Source organism: Dermacentor albipictus, chromosome 6, assembly GCF_038994185.2.
Source record: "Dermacentor albipictus isolate Rhodes 1998 colony chromosome 6, USDA_Dalb.pri_finalv2, whole genome shotgun sequence".
Classification (NCBI taxonomy): domain Eukaryota; kingdom Metazoa; phylum Arthropoda; class Arachnida; order Ixodida; family Ixodidae; genus Dermacentor; species Dermacentor albipictus.
Genome location: NC_091826.1, coordinates 126,569,810 through 126,594,087, shown reverse-complemented (window position 1 = coordinate 126,594,087; position 24,278 = coordinate 126,569,810). Strand labels below are relative to the sequence as shown.

At 50.0% G+C, this 24,278-nt stretch overlaps 2 protein-coding genes across 2 annotated transcripts in view; one reads left to right on the top strand and one right to left on the bottom strand.

The window, feature by feature from the left end:
* LOC135899458 (muscle calcium channel subunit alpha-1-like) overlaps positions 1-24,278 on the top strand; it is a 934,514-nt gene that overhangs the window by 196,453 nt on the left and 713,783 nt on the right. The gene's annotated exons all lie outside the window — the stretch shown is intronic.
* The window catches only part of LOC135899493 (uncharacterized), a 38,394-nt gene continuing 30,001 nt past the window's right edge, over positions 15,886-24,278 (bottom strand). Inside the window, exons 3-5 of the mRNA XM_065428766.2 lie at positions 22,408-22,585; positions 21,355-21,555; positions 15,886-17,912 (exon numbers count right to left, since the gene is read on the bottom strand). Of these exons, the coding sequence (XP_065284838.1) occupies positions 17,676-17,912; positions 21,355-21,555; positions 22,408-22,548 (579 nt within the window). The 5' untranslated portion in view covers positions 22,549-22,585 and the 3' untranslated portion in view covers positions 15,886-17,675. The remainder of the gene's footprint in view (positions 17,913-21,354; positions 21,556-22,407; positions 22,586-24,278) is intronic.

Here is a 24,278-nt window from a genome sequence, read left to right as displayed (position 1 = left end):
TTATCTGTAGTTGTTATTATTTCTCGTTTCCTTTTGCACTCCTGCAATAGTCGTCATTTTTATTGGCAGTATGAAATTAATTAATTAATTAATTTCGTGTGAGCAGCAAATAAAAAGAAAGAACTGTTGCAAGGCTGAGCTCGCTCTCGTCATTTCCTGTCGTTGTACGGGTGTGCGCTGTAATTCACAGTAACATTAAACACCAACTATCGCGGTCTCAAAGCTTGTTTCCGCTCCTTCGTCTTTATCTCGGGGAAAACGTGCGAGCGGGACGAGATCGCGCCTCGCACAGAGAACGGGTTTTCGCACACGGAATTTTTTTGCTCCATGGCTTGGGGGCGTTGCGCGGCGTAGCACGACGTCGCGGGATCAAATCTTTCCAGCGGGGGCCGCATTCCGATGGGGGCGAAGCGCGAAAAACGCCCGCGTGTCATTCTTCCCCAGGTGGACAAAATTAATCCCAAGTCCGGCACAATACGCCATGCCTTATCGTGGTTTTGGCATGCGTGAGACCACGGAATTTAATTTTTTTAATTGTTACACGAATAACTACTTTTTGGCAGATTGTCGCGGTACGTCGTGTGATGACGTCTTGTAATGCGGCGCGGCAACTGAGGGTTAGTATGGCTTCTGTGACAGCGTGTTAGCCGCGTTTTCGGTAGACACTTCGATGTGGTGACACCGGTGAAGGTGATAGTCTTCGGCTATATGCAGATAAGACTTCGACGGGTCTGTGCTGTGCCGTAGAATTACGCGCAATATGAAGGCTTCCTGATGGCATGCGTTTTGCATTCGGAGCCGCGACAACCTGTCTGTATGACGCAGTTTACGGAGTGCCGTGTTGCAACAGCGCCGTGCAGTGGCCGTGTGGGTGCCCGACAAATAAGTTACGTTAGGCACGCTCTTGATCGAAAAAAAAAAAAGAAAAATTGAAATAAAAAACACGCTGCAAGATACGAAATTAAGACCTGTGGCGTGCGGTAGTCAGACCTGTCACGCCGAAACACCGCAGTTATTATAATTGTATGAGTAAGTAGCTTTATAACGGTGTTTTTGAAGGTGTTTTTTTTTCTCCTTTAACAGCTTGGCAAACGCTAGCTGGGACATACGGTACGAAGACATTCGCGTGCTTTCATAGAGCATAAATTTAACAATCGCGAACCATCAGACCAAAAATCCACCCGACCATCACCAGAGATGGAGGAAAACAACATTATTGGCAGGTTAGGCATGCAGGCTGAAGTTTTACATATGTGTATGTATGTGCGCCTTTAGGACCAATGCATTGCATTGTGAGATTTCTGCGTTGCGTGGCTGGACTGTAGCACAACTCTAAATGCTTTTTTTTTTTTGTGGTGTCGTGGTTTCCAGGCTATTGCTCATGAGGGGACATGCGAAGAAAGGGCGCGTATAAACGCACTGGCGACAGGGTTAGCACAGACAACACTTGCCTCGGCGCTATGTGGGCCTGGTTCTTTTCTTAAGCGCAGAAATGGGAACCCGGAAAATCAAGAAAGTATTGTGCACTAAAACGAGAGAGAGAGAGAGAGAGAGAGAGAGAGAGAGAGAGAGAGAGAGAAGGCCCAACCTTGGTTGTGTTGTCAGCGTGAGTGAAATTAAAGGCTAGTAGCGCGAGCGCAAGCATCACGCTTGTCCACGTGATGGCGGCTCTGTGCCAGCCATTTATTCTCATCCCGGAGTTGCGCATCGTGTGCGCGGCGAAAGAAATCAACAAGGCTCGCATCTGCGGTGTTTCTTGTCCTTGGCGAGAGGCGGAGACAAGGCGCGGACAAAAGGGGGCGTTTCCGTCTCGTAGCCGCGTTCGGAATACGCGAGTGACGACCGTGACTGTTCCGGGTGCACTCCGCCGTGTTTACCTCGCCGAGGGTGGTGGACGTCTGATGCAGGCGCTGCAGGTGTCCTTCTGAACGCTCGGCGGGCAGGCGCATTTACTCGCCCACAGCGTCACCCGTGCTCCACTGCACAATTGGTCCGTTGACGTAACTCCATTTTAGATAAGCATAGGGTGGCCTTTGCCACACTGTGGCGTACACGACCAAAATATAAACTTGCCTGAAATTTATTGCCTCCTTGCTGAAACGCAAGCGGCATTTTATCGTGCACGATTCCAAGGGCAGAGATATGGCTAGTATAGTTCTTTTTTTTTTTCTGAAAGCAGCCTTGCGCAAGAAAATATTTGGCAGACGTTTTCGTTGTTTTTTCTTGATATTTAGCAAAGGAGTTTCTTCTCTGTATTTTGTGCGCGAGTGTGTTACTCTTTGACATAAGAACGAAAGTACGTGGCTGTGTTCGGCATTCGCTTGTATCCCTGTATAGACAGAGAAAGCCCGAGACAATGTTCAGTTCACTGAGGCAATCAAATAGCCAAGCATAGTGTCTGTACCATGCCGTGTGCGCTTGCGTGTGCTCGAACAAGGCTGCTGCTGTTGAGCATCTACCTATTTGTTGAAACAGTCTCTAGTGGCGCGGGTCTTTCTGTGTGCATTCACCGACCCTCCTACCTTTGTTTATTTGCGCTTAATAATGTTACTCTTCTAGTGACTACCTCCTGGTTTCCAAATTTGATACCGGATATATGGCGTACTATGAGCACGTGTCGGTGATGCCCTGCAACTATTCCTGTTAGTATTTAAAAGACCGCAATGCCCCCAAACCCCTCGACCCGCCCCACTACCTGGCAGTCTTTTGAATTAAAAGAATTAGGAGCTTCTAAAAAAAAGAGAAAGAACGTCCGAATTCAGGCTACAGAGCATACGCCCGTATCGTCATTCACGCTTCTCTGACTGCAAGCAGCGTTAATTAGCTCAACGAAGTCAACAAGGCTGCATGGAAACAAAATTTAAGGTCAGTTGTAAAGAGTCATCATGACGAAAACTTACAGGGTCTCTTAAGATCCCTCCTAAGACGTGAACGGCGAAAGCCTACTCTTCGTCCTCTTACCGCTCGCCTCTTTCTCTCTGCCTCTTCTCTTTCTGTTCTTTATTTTAGTCATTACTGCTCACTACTGAGCATCTTTAGCCATTTGTAATCAATTGAGGTCATTACAAGCCGTCGTTAGACATATTTGTCATCTACTAGTCATCAGTAGTCATTGCCGTCATTACTGGTCATTACTAAACATATGTAGTAATTTCTAATGAATTGTAGTCATTACAATTCGTCGTTAGATATACTGGTCATCTCGTAGTCATTACTTGTCGTTACAAATCATTTCAGTTATTATTTGTCATTACTGCTCACTAGTAAGCATTTTTAGTCATTTGTAACCAATTGTGGTCATTGCAAGCCGTTGTTAGACATCTTGGTCATTTCGGAGTCATTACAAGTCTTTAGTAATCATTATTATCCATTACTAGTCGTTAGTAACCTCTGCCAATCTCTATTATAACGTTATCATTCACTAACTGTCACTATCAGTGATTTTTCATTCTGTAATTTGTGTTTAATCTGTCTTCATATGGCGTGATGACGCATCGGCGGGCACTCCGGCGGTCAGGTCTGCTGACACTTCACCACGAGCCCAGAAAGGCTTTCGCCTTAAAAAGAAAAAAAAAATTGTGCAGGTCCCACGCGCTGTGGGAATCGATGTAAGCGAAGCTCTGCGTGCTGCATGCTTTGATTGGCGATAATTAGCGGTGACGTTGATGGCTAAAGCTTAATTTATTCAACGTTTAAGCTAATACGAGAGTGGTGAGTTGATATTAAACGTTACCTTGCGTGCACCACTGCTGTTTCTCTGCGTATTACACAGAACACAAAGGAAGAGGTGTTTGCTTGAGGCATTGTTGTGCGCCATATTTCATAACCTCTGAGAGAGTTGAGCGTTGTCATTTCCTCACATGGCACATACGCATTGTGGCAGAAGTATTTAACTGAAATTTGATTATAGGGCTGTACGTGCCAAAACCACGCTCAGATTACGAGGCAAGCCGTAGTGGCGGACTTCGGATTAATTTTGACACCGTGATGTCCTTTAACTTGTCCCAAAATCTAAGCGCGCATGCGTTTTCTATTTCGCCCCCGTCGAAATACGGCGGCGGCGATTGGGATCGCATCCTCCACCTCTAGCAGTGACATAGCCGCAAAGCTAAGCGGCGGGCGCAGAAGTGTTATTTGACGGTCGACCGCTTTCGTCGTGTCTCCTGGACCCTGCGGTGCGCTTTAATTAATGCGGCTCTGCTTCTGCACGCCCTGCGTAAGTTGTCCGCTTGACATATTGGCATGGCATTTATTTTTCAGACATAGCAGCAATGTACTGTACCGTACCTTGAACTTAAGCTTATCCTCTGTCTCCGCAACCGCTGTCGTAAAGTAGAGGGGTTTCCTTGCCTTGTCACGTCACCTCTCTTATATGGGAAGTGCCTCTTCTCCTCCCTCTCCTTATTCTCCTTTCTACAGTTCTATCTGTGTCCCCTCTGGCCTCGAACGTTTGTAGGAAGGGAAGCGCTGTAGTTTCTGCAATGCTTCCCTTTCAACGCTTCCCCAGCAATGATATAAGAAGGTAGAAGCATGTGCTTGCTGCGGTAAAGCCAGGGAAACTGTGGAGCATGTTTTAGAAGAATGTGAAGACGTCTACCGAGCGGTCGATTTAGGCACCACTGGCCTCCTTGAAGCCCTTGGGTTCAGCGGGAGTAGTGTAGAAGTAAACATGTCCGCAATAGGCATTGGTAAGAGGCGATTGGAGGATTGCTGGAGGAAAATAGGGAAACGACAAAAATGGAGACGTACAACAGCACAGTTCGCAATAGGGGATCAGAAAATTTGGGTGTGGTGGTCCATAGTGTTTTTTTTTTTATTGTTTAACCTAGGTAGGACATTAGGCAGCAGAATAGCAAGAGCTTGGTGGCGCAACCCACCGCCCCGTTCCAAAGGAGACTCTCATAACATCCATCCATCCCATGCTTCTGAGGGGAGTCACGGATAATTACAGCTGTCAAGAGGCTAAGGTGGCGACTATAGTACACTATAGTGGCGACGTCCAGGGAGCTCCAGAGGGCACTGTGCACATTCGACGCAGTGGGATGAAAACAAGTTTCTCCCGTTGGTTTTCCTCTTCTTCTCTCGCTTGTCGCTTGTCACGCTCTGAACCACCCCCCGAGGCGGTTTGCGCCACAACAGTCCACAGCAGCAGCAGCAATGGGAAAGTCGAAGGCAGAGGGAAAGAAACCTTCGCTTTAAAAAAGATAGCCGCAGATGTTTTTTTTTTTTGAAAGCCTGGTTTTGGGCATAATTTAAAGGTGTACTAACAAGTATACAAGCAGATTCATATCTGGAATCATGCGAACAGCGTCGCAATCACGTTTTCAGTGGCGATTTTGCAGATAACCACATGGACAGGCCGCGGTATTGTTACCGGAAGACGGTGACAGTGGGCTTCACTGCGAGCCCGACACGAAGCGTGCGCAACCTGTCTCACGGCCAGTTTGCCCACCAGGGTTGTGTGATTAACACGGTGGTACCAGGGCTCGTTTGCCACGCTGGACGTTTTCCTTTTTCCCGCAACAAGTGTGCCGATGGGTCCTTGGGAAGACGCGCTACATAGACACAAAACAGTGTATGCACTACAGACGAACACTACACACCAGGAGCGCATTATATATGTAAAAAAAAAGACGTAGTTCCACTTATTTGGCAGAAAAGGGTTGATTATTGCTGTAAAGAAGAAATGGAATGCCTAATCTCTCCAACCTTCCTTTCTTTTTTTTTTAGCACCAGAACTTCGGAATTGATGCCCGAGTACTTCTTATATTTGAAATAACTTACTCGTATTTACGCAGTTTTCTCACTGGAAGAGCTATCGAAAGTTGCCAGGTGAAGTCTTCGCTTGCTTTAGATTGAAATGTAGTCCTCTTTTATAGGTAGACAGTTAATAAGACCCAAGTAGGTACTATCAATATGTATCACGTCCCAGCGAGATGGTGACGTCCCAGCGAGACGTCCCAGCGAGATGGCGGATGAGCGTTTCTCCAAAAGGATCCACGAAAGAAGGCGCTCAAGTGGGATTTCGAACGTCAGGCGGTGACTCACACCTCACAATTGGACATGCACCTCACAATTGGACATGCGTTCTTATTTGCAGAATAAATTGCAGTGATGTTTCGGCATAACGTATAATTTTACCGGAAAACCCAATCTCCTGCTTTGCAAATCATGCGTGATGTGTTTTCTTTTTTTCTTTTCTTGGCAAAGAGCGGAGGCTAGCCGCGCAGGTTTACGAAACCATTCGACAGAACACACACAGAGAGAGAGAGAGAGTAAAGGCCAGCAGGTTAACCAGAGGCGAGTTTCCCGTTTCCTAGCCTGCACAAGGGTTGGGATATGGGGGTTGGAAAGAGGGCACTAACCACATAGAAAGTAAGGGTAGTTCAACAAAAGGGTGCAGGCCTTCCTCGTGAGAGATGGAAGCTGTACAATGCATGCCGACTCCCGCTGGGCAACCCTTGCGTGAACGCTAGAGTTGGTCGAATTATTCACAATATTGCATTAACAAACGACGGTAAAACGAGCGAATTCAAATATTTTTGTTCCTGTTTGTAGCGTTCTTCCGCTCCTTGCTGTTGAACCGCGACTAAACAGCCATGCGGCGACGTGCGGCGAAATGTTTAAACGCTGGCCAGCTTTGTGCTGAAGTTCTGAAGAGACAAGTAAATGCAGTAAAACAATTTCACGCCCAGGTAAGCAGTAGCGCCGTCGGCTGAATTTCAAGTTTTCGAGCCTTAGTGTCAGCTGCGATGGATGGTGGGACGCTCAGCGGCGGTCGAATGAACCGAAGTCGCATGCTCTGGCATTCGAACGAAACGACTTTTTCTTCCATTGCAATGTATAGTTTTGCTCGTCAGGAGTTTCCAGTGTGTTCGAATCACCCGAAAAGTCGAATTGCCAGAGTAGTATTAATAAGAGTTGTCTGTAAAACCGAGGCTCATACTCTATGCGCAGCTACACCTTCGGCGATTAGTCATCATTTACAAGCTTCACTTGTGGACCATAATGAACTAAACAGTGGCCTAGCGAACTATTAGTGGTACAACTACTTCTGGCAGCAGTACACGTCAAGTGAAGTGGCCGCATTGAGAAACTGGGTGGTCACAATCGTCTTATTTAGGGCTAGAACACCGAAAAACAGAGACACAAAACACGAGTTTCGGCAAGCACCAAATGGCGCAAACCAACAATCTGTTAGAAAGCAAATTCCTTCAGAAATTTCATTGTGGTACTAGGTGACATTCTAACTATGCTCATCAAAAGCTTGTTTAGGCAATGGGCAGTACGTTAAGTCCTTTTGCCTGCTATCAGCACAAACTAGTCTTGGCGCCAAGAAAACAACGCGAGAACAGAGGGTCTCTGTTGTCAGCTACGAAACCCTGACTCGACCAAGAGCTGTTTACGTGCACTTTCGTAACCAGATGGGCTGAGAGTCACGTGTCGCTGACTGACGCAGCACGTTCTGCCTCATTGAATGTCGTTCGCATGAGACCGGTGGACGGGATTCGACCGGGCACGACTCAGGCCAGCGTTAGCCGTGTTAATTTAAATATCGCGAATGAAATACAAGACGCCGCACCCGCTTGCCGCAGTCTAGTGAATTCATGTTACATGCGGGAAAGAGCTACGTCAACAAAGTGGAACTTTATCACGCTGTGGTTCAAAAATAGGCAAAGAAAACAAACGGAACAGTCAAGCAGAAAAGCTTGTGTCGGACATTCGGTTCCCGTAAGTACTTTAGCTCGAATAAATATGTGGGATTAATTGGCCACTTCAGTCGAGCGACGACACGCAGGCAAGCGGCCGCCCCAGGTTTCGTTGAGCTCCGAAAGCCGCCACGTGTGTGCGCAGTACGTGGTCAGCGTGAGAAAGTCGGCGTGTCACGTCTCGGTGGACGCCAATTCTTTCGGGCCAAAAACAGCCTCGCTTCGAGCAGCGCGTCGCGTCTACGCGCCGCGATTACTTTCGTCAGCCTAGCGCGCTCATCCATCCGCCCTTGCTGCACACACATCGCACCTTTAACCTGGGAAACCGAGAAGGAAAACAACAAACGATGCGGGTGCCTGCTTAGCGGCGGAGCAATGCGTGTGTCCGCTACGACACCAATACGTAACACGGAACCGGCGCCAAGCGTCGTCCTCGATCGAGCAGCGCGTGAAACGAAAGAGACAGGAGAACGAAGGGGAGTCGTGTCGATGCGGGGCAGTAATTAGCGGCCGGTTGCGTCAAAACCGCGGCCCGGCACACCTCGCTCAATTCGACGGGTGTCCCCGGGGCGATCTGCTCGGCCTATCAATGGCCGTGCTTTTCATGGTCGTGGGAAACGGCGCCCAACCGGGAGACCGGAGGCGGTCGCTGCGCGCCTCGGGCTGCGGGGCTTGACGAGACGCGTTGGCGTTGCGCCGTCAACTGCACAGAAGCGAGCTGTTTATGCGGTGCGGACCGTGCGAACATTTCGATTAGACGCGCTTCCAGCGAAATGCGAGAGAGCGCGTAACACTTTGCCGACGCGCTGGCAAGGTTTTGAATGCAGTTCTGCGAACTGCGGTGCTTCGCTGTCCATACGGCAACTTCCTTCCGACTACGACGATCGGTTACCGGTGCATTCTACAAGCATTCTATATAGCAAGACGTATACATTCTACAAGCATAATTGGCCCTCCAGGATTCGAAGACCAGCATGTGATGGGATCCTCAACTTCCGGGAATCGAGAGCGGGGCCCGTATTGTCAAAATGATATTACGCTAGAATTGTTCGTTAGAGAAAATTACAGCCAATGGAGGTACCATTATCGAAGGCGGCCAGCCAATGGTAAAGAGTGCTTATGAACACAAAAGGTTTGTGAATGCGGCCGCGGTTCTTTGTATTGTCGAAGTCTCAAGCTGTGAAGCTACAGTTGTGAAGCTGTGAGCTGTGAACCTCTCAAGCTGCGATTACAAATCGTATGGCACCACTTTTCGAGACAAAACGTCGGCTCTGACTCGAATTGATTGTCGGCACGACGTCTCAAACAAAATTTTAATGCGATAGCGTTAAGAAGCCCCTGTCCCAGAAAATACCGCGTGTGCGTCCAGCGTTGTTTAGGCAAAAAGATTTTCGAACCACAAATACCCAGGCAGTTCATGTCACGCAAGATATTCACTGAACTAATCAAGTTTCTTAAAGGGGTGGAGACATCAAAATTTTCGTTCATGCGTTTGTTGATTCAAACGTTGCGTCATGCTTCAGGGAGCACGATACACACAGCGGGATTCATATATATCCGATAAATAATTTACTAATAGCATTATTATACCGAGCGATTTCGGTTTCGGTTTCTGGGCTCCGGGGGATGCTATGACGTCACAGAGGAGGAAACGCAACATGGCTTGGTCACGTGAGCCACAAAAAATAGTGACGTAAAACTATGCTGCGTCGTCTGCTCGCTCATACGCGTGCTCTGCCAGCAGAGGTCAACTGGCGATTCGAAGTGCATGTCACGATTATTATAATTATTGCGAAGAGCGACAACAACGGTAAGAAAATATTGCGGCTTGTGAGAGTCGGTGATTCATTCCGAAGCGCCGTAAGCTTTAGCTTCGAAGTGAACCGGAAAAGGCCTAGCCACGATATCGGCGGCGCCGAACGATCAGAGGCGGTGAAGCTGCCGTCGGTGCACAGAGTGACCACTCCTCGGACGCTGATTGGCCGCTTCGCCGTACGGCTGCCGCACAAATAGGTCCCGGGCCCGTGCTCTCTACAGCTAGGAAATCTCGCCGTTCGCGAGCAACACCGCCGTCGCACGGGGGCCCGCGAACGGCAAACGGCGTGCGGCGAGTTTCCGGGCCGGTAACGTGGACGGGCCTTCAAATTAAGAAAGGCCAAGCGAAGGAGAGACCGCTCCGAGCTGCCGACTATGCGACTATGCGAGGAGAGAAGCGGACAACACGAACGCCGCATAGCCTGGTCCCTTTCGGAGTCGGCCGGCTACTGTTTTACACTCAAACGTGCAAAGGCCCGTAGGCACGGCAACTCGCTGCACGCAGTTTGCCATTCGCGGGCCGCCGTGCGGCGTTCGTGTTGTCCACTTCTCTCCTCCTGTGTCCGTGTCTGCACGCCTTACCCCTTCTTTGCATTAAGAAAGGATTTCTATATGCCTGTAGCTCGGTCATAGTGGAGGCTTATATATGCTCGGTCGCTCGGCTCAGCAGGCTCCGTAATCGGCATTTCATCGCTACTCATCATACGTCACGTTTTTGTGCTGGTGTGCTATGACGTCAATATTTTCGTTCCTCCTCTGTGACGTAGTAGCTGCCGCGCTAGCGATGGGTCTCGACTACGAGAAGGAGTTTTTAATGACTTTTTGGAGCTGAATTAAAATTATTTTGAAATGTTTGCAGCGTCTGATACCTCGTTCTGGGTGTCCTTGCATACGGAAGGAGCCTACAACATGCTTTTTATAGCCTCGAAATTTGGTGTCCCAACCCCTTTAAGCTAAAATACATGGAAAAATCGTGAACTATACGACTTACTCACAAGCCACAGACATGATAGCTCTCTTATTGTAATTTGAATATACGAGAAAACATAATTCTGTTACTCGAAAGCTCAAACAAACCCCTTTTCCAACGTTTCTACGATGCACAGACCGGAGACAGCGTCCGCTATTTGAGCACGCCGGCGCCTAATTTGGCGCGCCCGCTTCTTTGAAACACTTCCAGATGGCGCTCGCCTCCACCGCATCGCGGCGGAGGAGAGCGACCGCCCCGTTGCAAAGGAGACGCGCATATCTTCCTTTCTTTAGATCACCATAATCATCATCCTCATAACATCCATCGCGGCCCACGCAAGAGGTCGCGTTTCGACCAGCAACTTCGTGCATAGGGCTCGCCGCGAGCGTTTCCCGCTAAATATCACGGTTACATATACGCTGCAGTTGCCGGGAATCGTGAGAAGCAGTCAGGGATCTTTGAATGCTGTCGCGCTGTACTCTTAAAGGCGAAGCTTAAGCGTCCTCGAACGCTTACTCATATGATAGCCGGCCATAACTGCGTGCCGAATGTTGTACAGTGGATAACGAAGGAGGCCGTGCCGAAGGGCTCCGGTGTTCAATCGGGGAGCCGTGATGACGGTTTCGATCGCTTCCAGGGATACTTCCACTCTTTGCGTGACGCGCGTCTGCTCATTGGAGCGACGGCCGTTCCGCTCACGGTCTCGGCCAATCGGCGTGCGGTGAAAGTCATATGCCAGAAACTCCCAGCCGCAAACACGCACACATCACACACACAAAAAAAAAAGGCAGTGGTACGATCTCTGTCATGTATTAGATTTTTTCCTTGACTCAGCCACCATATAGGCGGCGAGCGTTTGGTGTAGGCGCCAGGCTAGACCACTTGGGGCAGTTCAGGTTGTGCACTCAGTAACTGCTCCACTGTACCAAGGGAAAACTTGATCATTTGGTTTGGGAATCGAAATACTGAAACGCAATACTATGAGAGCGACATATCTGTCGTATGCGGCAGGTAAGTAGAGCATGCCAATGTAAACAAACACGATGGTTCAAATATGTCATAGTGCTGACGCAACTTTCGTTCCACGGTTTCGATAGGGACTCGGCGGCAGCTCATATGTGCTGTGGTGCACGATCTCGAAGACGCACGAGCACACACTGTACCGGGGCAGCGACGCGTTTGCCGTGCCAGTGTCGGGTGGACAGGGGCCGGTGATTTTCTATTGCTTTCGTGAGTTCGGCTGCACCACGCGCATCTCCGCAGAACGAACTTGCTCAGTCAATCCATGATCGTGCGTCCGCATTTGCTCTCTTATTTTTCACCTGCCCTCGTGAGCATGTACGATGCGATTTCTGTTGCTTTGCAAATAAACGGCACTGCTTTCTTTCTTTTTTTATTGAACATTTCCGTTCCACGACAAGTGGACAAAACCAAAAGAACAAGGTCGGCGTTTGTCCTGTGCATCTTGCTGTGCCCCGTCTAAATTTGCGCAGTGAAGCCATGTTTCATAAATGGAAAAGACCAGGTGGTCGGGGAACTTAATTGTTTGAAGTTATTACGCATTGGAAGGTGTTGGTACCAGGCTCTTCTGTACCGGCCGACGAGGATTATTTTTCTGAATAATTTGCGAACACTTTGTTTAACCGTCGGCACGACGAATGATGACGATAATCATTGGTGAACTGCTATAGTGAACCGCCTAGGCCGACGACATGTCGCGACACAGCGAAAGCCACTAGAAAGACCCAATTAATGTTATCGCTGCAAAACGCCCCGGTAGCCTGATAGAACGCGCACGATGGAACGCCACTGCCTTTCTGTTTTCTTTTTTTTTTCCCCTCCGGTTGCTCCTGGAGAAACAGTGAAAGGAAGCCGGCTGCGCTATCGCTCTCGTCAGGACCGGGCACGCAGGGCCATCGAGACCAAGTAGAGAGAAAAAAAGAAGCAAAGTATGTCGAGCAGTGCACGAGTGGAGATCAGAACCCTCGGGCGACGACGCTGCGACATGTCCGAGCAGAAAGGGAGAGGGAGCAAACTATTTCTCTGTGACAGGCTCCGCACGTATAAAGTCGCTTCGGAAGAAGTTGGGTGCAGTGCCCCGCGAGTTACAACCTCGGCCACTTTGGCAAACGGCGTCGCTGCGTACGACTTCCGCCGACTCGCATGCAGTCGTTGGTTTCAGCAGTCGACCACGGAGAGCTGCGGCCGTGAATCGTCCCCCCCCCCCCTCCCCCCGCGCGTTCCGCGTGTTTGTGTCGGACGACTTGCTAGGCTGGTCACTGTTGTAAATCGTGCATCACGGTTGCGCACGGCGCGACTGAAAGGGACGCCATTCAGTCATTATAATGGAGTGAGAAATCGGAACGCTTCTAATACCAACTACATCTGTAAAAAATTGCTTAAACGTGGCGCGGGAGGAGAGAACACTGGGGAAAGCGGAGAGGGGGGTACGTTCCAGGGGAACTGTGAACAGAAATCTTTACCTGCTATAACTGGTTGCAGAACGAATAAGAAAGAAAAAAAAAGGAAGAGGAAGAAAAACGCAACCCATCAAGCAGTGGCGCACGTCTAATAAAGCACTTCGATGGTTCACACTGGTGGTCCACCGAGTGAGCTCCACGAGGCTTTTTTTCTTCCCATCATCATCCGAGGTTGCCCGTGTCAAGTACATTGTCCCGCCTGTTATGCGTCTGAAGCCCTGCACGCAACTCGTGGCAAGCCGCGGCACTTTCTCTCTCTCTCTGTGCCGGCCGCTGCTCGCATAGCGCTCCTGTGCGATCGTGCAACATGCAGCCGCGACGGCAGCTCTCGGTCGCCGGCGCGTACCGTGGGAAAATGGCGCCGGGGAAGTTCTCACGCCCCTGGACCGCTGCTGCCTGGCTGGTGCGGCAGTGCCCTCCCTCCCTGCCAGCCACCGCTTGCGTGCCTCGCAGAGCGGCATCGGCGAATCGCAGCCCTCCTCCTCTCTCTCGGTCACCTCCCTCCTCACCCTCTTGTCGCAACCACTTTTGCGCTCGCGCGCGTGCGGAACCAACCGTGTGACGTCACAGGGTCGTCGCGTGCCGCCCGGCAGAGCCGGGCTGCTGGCCCGACCGGCGCATTGTCAACTGGCGCGGCGTGTTTGTGCGTGCGGGGCGCAGTTAGGAGACGGGTCTCGACCCCGCACCTTTCTCTGTACCCCGGTGAGAGCGCCCGTGTTTGCGCAAGCCGAGTGCTTAACAGCTATATACCGACCGATAGTTCGAGCGATATTGCGGTTCTTTCCGCTCCTATCCGCGGACCCGACGGCTTGCGGAAGTTTGCTGAAGTTTGCGATTGCGTCTCGTAAAGGCTCACTGGCACTAGGCCGACCCGCCCCCGATTTCGGTCTGTCGGCGACACCATTCCTTACCTTCTTGTCGGCGCGTCTGCCACACTGTACAGACGGCGACAATCTGCCGACGGTCGGCGGAGAGCTCTGCGTCGGTACAGTGCGACAGAGGCGCCGACACGAAGGAACGGTGTCGCCGACAGACCGAAATGGGTGGCCGGTCGGCCTAGTGCCAGTGAGCCTGAAGTGACGACTGTTCGTCGTGGAGTGAGGTTCACCATCGCGTCTACTCCGGTGTGGACGTGTTCGAAGTCGCCGAGGAAGACCGCCGTTGTCGCGCTGTGAGCTGCTAACGCGAAAAGACCCAGTAAGGTCCTGTCGCATACTGTATAAAATAGCCCCTGCAGCGTTACGCGGTTGAAACGCAGGCCCGGGCAATCTCATATTTGGTCGTTTACGTAATGACTGCTCGACATAATAATTCAAGGTGTCCTCGTGACAAAGACGGCAAGGATGGTAATTATGCACCGTGATCGGTGACGACGCCACCATGACAACTGGATCAGACGACACGACGGCGTAGTAGGCGCGGGGACCGAGATCCATGTTTTATTTCGGATTTATTGTTTTCAAGAAAGCGTAATAATGGCAGACATAATGAGAATATCCGCGACAAGCGTCTGAAAAAAAAGGTTGACTGAGCTAACCCTTAAGACTTACAGCAGTTTAAAAAATGCGAAAAAATTGTGCGCATTTATACGACGTCGGAACTAAAGCAGGCGGGCGGAAATTCAAGGAAGCTCCGGAAGATCCGCGTGAAACCGATAGTATGAGTTCTCATAGCTTTTCAATTCTCAGATGTTATCGAACGAAGGCGTCTCCGTACGGACCTCTGTTAGCAAGCGCTTTAACAAAGCTAGTAAAGAAGCATGTTTATGTCGTAAGTGTCGCGGCTATTCCAACAAAATCTATAAAGCCGTTCCAGCTATGCAGCGAATTATAGAGAACAAGAGCGGATGGAGTTACGGGACTTGGTGGCTGTTTACTACAGGAAAGAAAGGCGACAATGTGGTCGTGTAACGATTCCTGTCGCTCCACTCTGTGCCCATACTGTCATTCACCTTTCGCGGCCGCCCTATCCTTGTGATCGCAGTGGGTCTAATTAAACGCCGCTCGGACCAGTGACGAGGAGAGAAAAAAACTATAGTAAAGAATTGACATCGAATAGTTACATTATTTCGGCCCCTATTTCTAATAAAACAAATTAATGATCGTCTTTGTGTTCAGTCGTTTGCGAGAAACGACAGTAAACTGCCACAGCGCATATGTACATACCAGTGGCTGCGGCGTTCCGTTGCCGATCTCAAGGTCGCCGGTTTGATCCCGACCGCGGCGGCTGCATTCCGATGCGCGTGCAATGCAGAAACGCCCGTGCATTAACTGGGTGCGGATGGTCGAAATTAATCCGGCGTCCTCTACCACGGCAGGCCTCATAATCTGATCGTGGTCACGCAAAACCCCAAAATTTAATAAACTGTAGAAACGGCCCTCTCTCTGCACCTGTTTGGGTGTGCGTGTGCGGGCGCTAGATTTTCTGCACGGTCACTGCAGGCGGCTATTACTCCTTCCCTTCGTGTTGATGCGGGCAAAATCACGCTGGTCACGTTCGCGCCCCCACTATAGCCTTCTGCGTCATTTCTATATTTTTTTATTGTCTCGGTTTCCATTCCCAGGGTGGAGATTCGCGCAAACAGTGCTTCCGTTCCGGCGGTGTTTAGCGGAATCCGGGAGCCGCCGGCCAGCAGCTTGGCAGCGGCGCAGGTGAAGTAACATTGGAAAAATTCCTAGCACATTGCGTGAAGCCAGAGCGTAGCATGGAGGCTCTCAATCGCAATCGACGAAGCCTGGTACAGATTGTGCTCGCCACCCCCTTGTTTGCTCCCAACGAAAAATTACTCATGCCACGCTCACGCGGCATTTGGGGGCCAAATTTATTATTCGCTTCTTTCTACGTCCTCCAATTACGAGCGACTGCGAACGAGAATGTTACGGTTGAACGAAAATCAGAAAGAAGACTGGAAGTTAAAGTGGGATTCATCGAGTAAGCGTAAATTGCATTGGTAAGCTTTGGTAAAGTCAAAGTTTACCTGGTGTTTCATTTGCAGCTGGATGATGTACATTTGGGTGGATGGAAGTTATGACTTTTGCAGAGACCCTGAAGTACATCGCGAGGCAGGCGAATAATGCAACGCGCGCAGTGATGCTTGTATTTTTCTTTTCTTGTCGACGATTTTCCATCTCAAGTAAATGAACGTTAGAAACGCCGCTTCGACTTCATGCATTTGATTTTGCTGCTTCTAATTTGCTATCCTTAAGTGCCCCTACTCTGGGTCACTGCGACAGGAATGCCCCTGGCTTCGCCCTCAAGGATTCTCCTTCAGTCCAGTGCGCTTTATATTGTTGCGGCTCGGAGTAGCGTTTAGACTAGGAATCCTCCATGAGCACGTCCGGGAGTAGGAGCGAAAGAAAAATGGTTTATTGTGCGTACTTACACTGGCTCCAGATATGGAAGCCCGCTCCATGTAGGAGTACCTTAAATGTCTGAGCTCACATTAGGACACGTCAGGCCCTCTCACTGCACCAAAGGTGTCCGCTTTTAAAGCAGTCGTCCTCCCTAAGACGCTTGACTAGGGAATCTGATGACTGTACCTCCGCCAATGATAATCGTCGAACCGCTCGCAAAATCCATCCCCTGACGTCGCACCGTTTCGCCGGACTCCGCCTCCAACGTTGCACAAGCGTCCCTGCATACGAGGCAATGACGTGGCAACCTCGGAAACTACAGTCGACGCAGTTCCCACGGTGGTCCTCGACGTTGGCTCCCCTTTCTTCAATTAGTGGGCTCTCAGTGACGGTCAGCTTGCAGCGACCCTTCATGGTTGTTAGCGCATCTACAGAATTCGGTGGTCGTTGCCACCTTGAGGGGAGCTTCTTTGTTGACCCATTAACCATACCCTTTCCGCAGAACCTTGTCCTTCCTAACCAATTCTTTCCAACGAGTGGCTGACCGCCGCAACCACCTTTACTCACTGGGCTAGCGCTGAACCACGCCGCAAGCTATGCCTTGGACTGACAATGATACTGTTTCCTTTTTGTCAATGAAATGAAGGTGCTGGTGGGAGTCACGTATACTGTTATGATTGACTTGTCAGGTGTGAGAAGCATTCAAACGGGCTTCCCATCGTCAACATAATTGCCCTCTCCTCCGAATCGACGCCACCTCATTATCCACGAGCTGACATAACCTGATAGAAGCAGGAACTAAACGTCGAGACGACGTCACCCCTTTTTCCCGAGCTGACACCAAGGATGGGCAAAAGGGAAAGGCAGGCTCCGGAGGAAGATGGCGACGACGACAGGACCTCCAGTGGTTATTTATGGCCACGCTGGCCCACTTGTTAGTAAGACCGCTCGAAACTCAGATGAGAGTCACAACCATGTACCAATGAAGTGAATACAATCTTTTCTACTCTTTTTTCATCCTCACTACGCCCGGCCTCGTCGTCGTTTCCCGATTCCTGCGGTGAAGGCCCACCTCACTAGTCGAGGCTGCATCAGTTCCTGCATGCAAGCAGGTAGTTTCTTTGGTTTGTAAGATACCGGTCGAGATTAGGAACCGAGAAAATGTGTCACAGTGATTTCGTTGGCTCTGAGCAGGCTGTAAAGGCGGAGCTCCTAGTTAAGCCTCAGCCGCGCTGTCCTCGCGCTCCGAAATGTCCCGCAGGGGCGACGAATAAAAGGAAACCAGAGAAGCGGAAAGGCCGGGCGCTGCGCATTTTCTGGCCTCGGGGGTCGCGCGCGCCTCTTCCGTTCACGCGCGGTGGAGAGGAGAGTGAGCTCTGGACGAAGGAGCCCCGGCCAGCGGCGACGCTCCGTGCGTGCGGTTCGCCGCCGTGCAACGCACAACCCCGAAGGCCGTGCAGGCAGCCCAGCTCCGGAGTGCGCCCGCCGGCTCTGGGCTGCCTGCGTGCGTGCGCGCGCTGGTCCACTTGTCCCGTGGCCCCGAGGGCAGTCGGCCCCCCTTGGTTGGCCGACGCGGTGAGTCGGGCTGGAAAGGGCAAACAAAAGACAGGGCGCGTTGCGCTTAGTTCCGTGCACTTACGGTCGCAAGCTGAATTTGCGCTGCTGTTCCGCATAATTAAATTCAGGCTTTATTTTTTCGAGGACACATCCTGGTAGCGAATATAGACTAAAAGCATAATCAACAGCTTGCTTAGCCAATAAAGGCTTACAAGAAAGTTGCATACAAGTGGACATGCACGTCAACATTTCAAGGACACTGAACGCGTAACAATCCAAAGTTTCATCACAGGTTTGGCGATGATAGTGATTATGGAATGAATAGTAATTGAAATGTTCACACATAACGTTGAGCAAACATTGAAACCCATTAAACTACAAACAGTGCAGAGAACGAAGGAGTTTGGAACAGCCGTTGATATTGCAACTACTATATATCAGCGCAAGAAATTGAGCTCACAAACAGAAGAAATATCGACTATCGACTTTTTCACTGGCTCTATTGACGGTGCTGCTCGTAGATCTACATATTTTATTTACTCTTCGCACGACACAAGGAGAGGAAGAAAGATAAGTTAGTGCTTCCAGGGTAGGGACAATGACTCCGTTCTAATCGCTTCCTTTCAGTTTTCGACAGTGACCCAAGCGACGCTCCGCCCGTGTTATCCCTAGGATCAGCCGGTCGTATAAGCGGTGGGGGATAAGAGCGAAATAGAGTCGAGCAAAGGGAATCGTTGCAGCACGCTGACCCAGTTGCTTACACAACACCAGCAAAAAGGGGGAACGTACGAGAGAAAGGAAATGAAATCGGGGGACAGACGGCGGAAACGCACAGCGCGAGTGCGCACCAAGTCTTATACTGTGAATAGTCTTGTAGCCGCAGGCGGCACTCAGTACTCGCTGCGTTTACGGGAGCCCATTTCTCGACTGCTCACTCACCGGGCGCTCGCTGCTATGCGCAGGTCGGCATGCTCACTCGCGAGTACACCGGCTCACGCCCAACCCGCGTTAGCTCTACCGCGTTAGACAGAGCGTTAGCGAGTGAACGCGTGAATGTGAACGAGAGTGAGCGCCGGTGAGTTTTAGTGCATGGACGTGAGTACCAGCAGCAGTGAGTTGCGGTTAACGCAAGTGCGAACGAAAGTCAGTGACGGTATATTTCGGGTGCATGTGAGTGGCGAAGGCGTGTGACTATATGTTCGAGTGCCAAATGACTTGAGTGAGTGGGTGCTGCGTGAATGGTCAGTGGAAATAACTACGAGTGCGATTGAGCACTGTATAACATGTCGCGAGCAGGGACGTGAACCCACGAATGCGAGTGCACGAATGAGTACATTGCCTGCGAAAATATTGGCCGGTGGGTGTCAGTCAGTATCGGCCTCTTATGCCGACCTGGGCTTTTTTCAGGCTGAGCTGATAGTCTCAATTGAGTCAGCGGAAACGGGTCTGAAGAAAAATAATGAGTGCGGTTTAGGGTCACTCTGATGCTCAGATCCCACACGTATTACGTGTCAGGTTATTGCCGCGGGTTGCGCTGGACGTTGCACGTTAATGAGATTATATGTGTTTATTTTACGTAAAAAAAAAGATGTATCTGTAGGAGCTGCTGGGATCACGGGGGATGCCGACTACCCATTTTCCCTTGCCGAAGCAAAACACACGAAACGTAAGCCGGCTCAAGAAAGAAATTTGGATAAAATAAAATGTAAATAAAGGCGAGACCGCACTTATGCATAGTTTTATAAGGTTTAAATCAAAACATGGAGCATCAGAACACATACTAAATGTAGCAGCGCGTTTACGTCGTGTAGCCCAGAGAAACATTAAATAAGAACGCTGTTCATCACAACACAAAAAATTTACAAAGAAGGTCCACACATACTTGTATATATTATAACCACAATTGGAACGCAGTCGCAGTCTGTGTAAGTTTAGATCAATTACGCACGGTGCATATTACAATATATAGGGTGCCCCGGCTAACTTTAGGCAGAATTAAAAAAATTGCAAATGCCACGTAGCTAGACAGAACCAAGGCAATGTTTGCCGTCGCTTGGAGAAACTCAAATTATTTCTTTTCGTGATGCTTAATTAGATAATTAGTCTCAAATAATTAATCTGCTTCTGAAATATTATGATTAGATGAAAAGTGTCGATGAGTAATTTGTAGAGCGACATGAAAAACTCCCGATATAGCTTTCTGTTGCTCAATACGTGCTACAGAAAAGCGTTTTCCGAGCGTGAAAGAACCCGCAAATGAACGCAAAATTGACGCACGACTGGCCGCTCGAGGCACTTTGCGTGTATTCGCGGGCTTCTTGCACGAAACACTTTTATGTAGCATGCATTGAGCAACAGAAATCTGTATGGGGAGTTTTTCTTGCAGCTCTACAATTTTCTCATTGTCACTTTTCGTCTAACTATAATATTTGAGGAGCTCATTAAGCAATTAAGACTAATGGTATAATTAGGCAGAACGAAAAAAAAATATTAATTTTAGTATCTCCAAGCGGCGGCAAACAACATTACCTTGGTTCTGTCCCGCTACGTGGCATTCGCATATTTTCAAACTCTGGCTAAAGTTAGCTGGGACACGCCCTGTATACATGATACATCGCAAGTCATAATTAAATTCAAGAACATTTTCTCTTCTGGACTCGCAGTGTGCTTGAAGTGATCGACCTAGAGCGTACGGTCCTCGGGTTAGTGAAAAATTATCACCCTCTCCATTGAGGACGCAGCCATCGGAGATCGGCACGTACGGCGCGTGGGAATGGCCTGGAAGGCCACGACGCGTCGTCGCTCACTATCGCGTGACGTGCGCTACCGGAACTGAGAGGAGCCCTCTTAATTGATGCCCGGTCGCTGCTTCAAACGGCGTTGCGACGGGTGAGAAGGGTTCGCAGGTAAGCCCGTTGCGCACTCAACGCTTGCGGTCGAACGCTCGTCCACTTCCCAGTTTGCTGGTGCAATTTTTTGAAGCAATGTCTTGCCGCCATGTGCACTACGAAACGACAACTATAAGCTACCAAAAGAAAAAAAAAGAAATGACGGCTTCCACGCACTCTGGGAGTCGATGTAAGCGAAGCCTTACGTGGTGTTTGCCTTGATTGACGATAATTAGCGGAGAGGTTAGCGGGAAATGCGTAATTTCCTCAGCGTTTAGTCCTACCAGAGAGTGGCGAGTTGATGTTCAAACGTTACCTTCCTTGCGTGCACCACTGCTGTTTGTCCACGTAGTCCACAAAACACACAGGGAGACATGCTTGCTTGAGGCGTTGTGCGTCATTGCTCATAACCTCTGAGAAGGTTGAGCATTATAATTGCCTCACATTGCACATCGCATCGTGACAGAACTGTTAACATTTAATTGAAATATGCGGCTCTACGTAATTCAGTTAATTATTATAAAATTGTGTGTACACACTGTCTACATACATTCGTGGTCTGCACCTCGTCTCTCTACGTACCGAAGGCGCTACTGTTCCGCGCGACGCTTCCTTCGGACCTGGGTGTCCTCGACGCTGAGTGCGCGCCTTGGAGCCATTTTGCGGGTGCGTGTTCACGTGGTCCTCGTGCATGTGTGACGAGCACGCTCTTGAGACGCCAGCTCCGAGTGCCCTCTTCAGGCTATCGACGATTGTGATGTTTACGCTATCACATCCCAGAACCTGCATTTATGTCGCATAGGAAAGCAAGCACTGCACGTGCTGTGCGCACAAACTGCGAAATGCTGCCGTGGCGGCGCCGGCCGGGATGCGTGGAAGCGAGCGCCATCTGGTGGTGTTGCAAGAAAGTCGGCAGAAGAGGCAACGCAAGCTTTGCTTAAAAAAAAAATATTCGAGGGTATTACGCGCTCAAAACACGCTATGATTATTAGGCAGACGGTAGTAGTACGTGCTCCGGGATAATTTCAGCCACCTGGGATTATTTAACTCGTGCGCGTAAATCTATGTAGACTGGATTTTTTACATTCTGCCTCCATCGGAATGCGGGTGCAGCGGCCGGAATCGAACCCACGACATTGACATCGGCAGCTCAGCGCCATAGTGACTATAGCATATACCGGGGGGGATAAAAAGGAGAGCGGCTCCAGTTGTTGTTTGTTGAATAAATAAATAAATAAATAAATAAATAAATAAATAAATAAATAAATAAATAAATAAATAAATGAATAAATAAATAAACTGTTCCCACACTTTAAGGCATACCTTGTCCATAGACAATATGGGTTATCTATGGTGGAGACATCTCCTTTCCTTAGCACTGAGCGCGCACTATACCTTTCCGTCAAGACCTATGGGGTGATGATACGTGCATGCCATTCAATACATGAAAGGGGCGGATCTTAGCGGATCTGATCGCTTAGCGTTCACAAGAGGAAATGTACGTAATATATAGATGGCGATTGCTGCCTGCGGCCAAGGTACGTTTCAAAGGGTTATCTTTTTCTTACAGTCTGGTTTGTTAGTTTATCCGGCAGGGTGATAGGGAGTGCTGCTCCCTATGATCACGTCGCTCACCTTCCTTGGAAAGTCGACCCAGAATTCTGTACGCAGCATGAAGACAGAGCGGAACATCTGACGACGGATGTCTTGCTCAAATGCTTGACACGAACGCCACACGAAGTGAAGGATGACACGCATGGGACAGCGGAATTTCATCACTCTAACAAGCGTCCACCGTTGGCCTTGACGATGACTATAAGTAAAGAAATGTCACGAATACACTATCTAGGTTAAACCAAGGATCGAACGGTATGGTAAAAAAGTAGTTAGTTTGAAGCGAGTGCTGGTGTTATCGATGGACTGCAACTAGCAGGCGTGGCGCCTGGAGGTAGCGTAGCGTTTATGCCAGGGATCGTCTAGGCACATTGATCAGTACGTACGGTAGCACGAAGAAGGAAGTGGGGTCTATTTTACATTATTTACACTGGCTCCAGATACGGACGCCCACTTCATGCAGGAGCACATTAAACGTCCGAATAAACATCAGGACATGTCAGACCACCTCCTCCACTGCACCAAACCTGCCTGCTTTTATTGCAAGAGCAATTATATGGACACTACAGACACATTTCTGCCGTCGCCACGAGGTTCCGTATTGTTACGACTTTGCACCGCTGCACCACGATTACGACTTTGTGGTCCCGTAGCGCTCGTCACCCGTTTCGTGACAGAGCGTTGGTAGCGAAGACTCCGAGCCAGGCGTCGATGAGAATAACAAAAGGGACTTTATACACTATATACAGGTCATTATACAGGACATGAACGGGTCGGCACTGGGGCCGAGATCTCACAGCAAACGCGACTGTTCCCGCACGGCGACGTCCGGCGAAAACGCGTGACACATCTCACCCTAGTCGAGAGCGGCACTGTGCTCCCGGTGGGTCGGCGGATCCGGTTTTCGAGGCGGCCGCCTCGCGGCTTTACTCCCCGAGAACCATTGTCACTCAAACGGCCCAATACAAAGTCAGCACTCGACGGTCGTCCGAGAGGTCCAACCAGCGACCGCGCTGGCCACACGGTTCAAAGTTCGCGCGCGCGGTGACCTCCAGGCAAAAGGAGGTGCAGCGCCGGGCTGTCTGGCACTTGCTGACACGTTTGAACATGTTGCCCGCCGATGCTTCTCCGCAGGACACCGCTGCCTGACGGTTCAGCATCTTGACTTGTCAAGGGAGAATTTGGGCGCTCGCAGGATAAATTCTGCATCTTGCAGATTCGGAATCCGGGCTTGTGGTAATGACACAACAGTATGAGCGAAAGCGTGTGAGGGTGAGTCGGCGAACGCAGTCTAATCTCGCGTGCGCGAGCGAGGAACGCCGCCCAGGCTGTGGCGCGTGAGGCAGGGGAGTTAGGCGAGGGCGTCTTTCTTCCGTGGCGGCTCGGGTGCCTCGATGTCCTCCTCCGCTCCGTACAGAGTGGAGGCAACCACGGCGTCTACTACGGCGTTGGCCACGCGAATCGCGGACGCCTTAGTAGATGCTTTGGTGGGCGCCGTAGGGACGAGTTGCCGGCGCTCGTGTGTACACTACATACTTCACCTAAACACAGCAGGTGTGACCGCGGCGTCCTTGTACAGTGCACTCCTCCTCCGCCCTTTCTCACGTTAACGAGGACTGCTGTATACTTCAAAAGTTCCAGAGGCTACGTAAGCATTGCGAGTTGAAATTTAAGTGCTTCCTCAGTGATTTCTTAAGGTACGTCCTCACTTGCGGAAAACAGGCGCGCAGAAGGCGGTATGCTAAAAACGCGCGCCGCGAAAGGCGCTTTCGCAGCAAGAATTATCTAGAATAGCTGCTTGGGCTTGTTGGTTTTCCATCCTGGTGCTAACAGCGCAAAACGTAGACGGGACACGAGACGAGAAGACGACACCACAAGCGCTGCTGAAATAA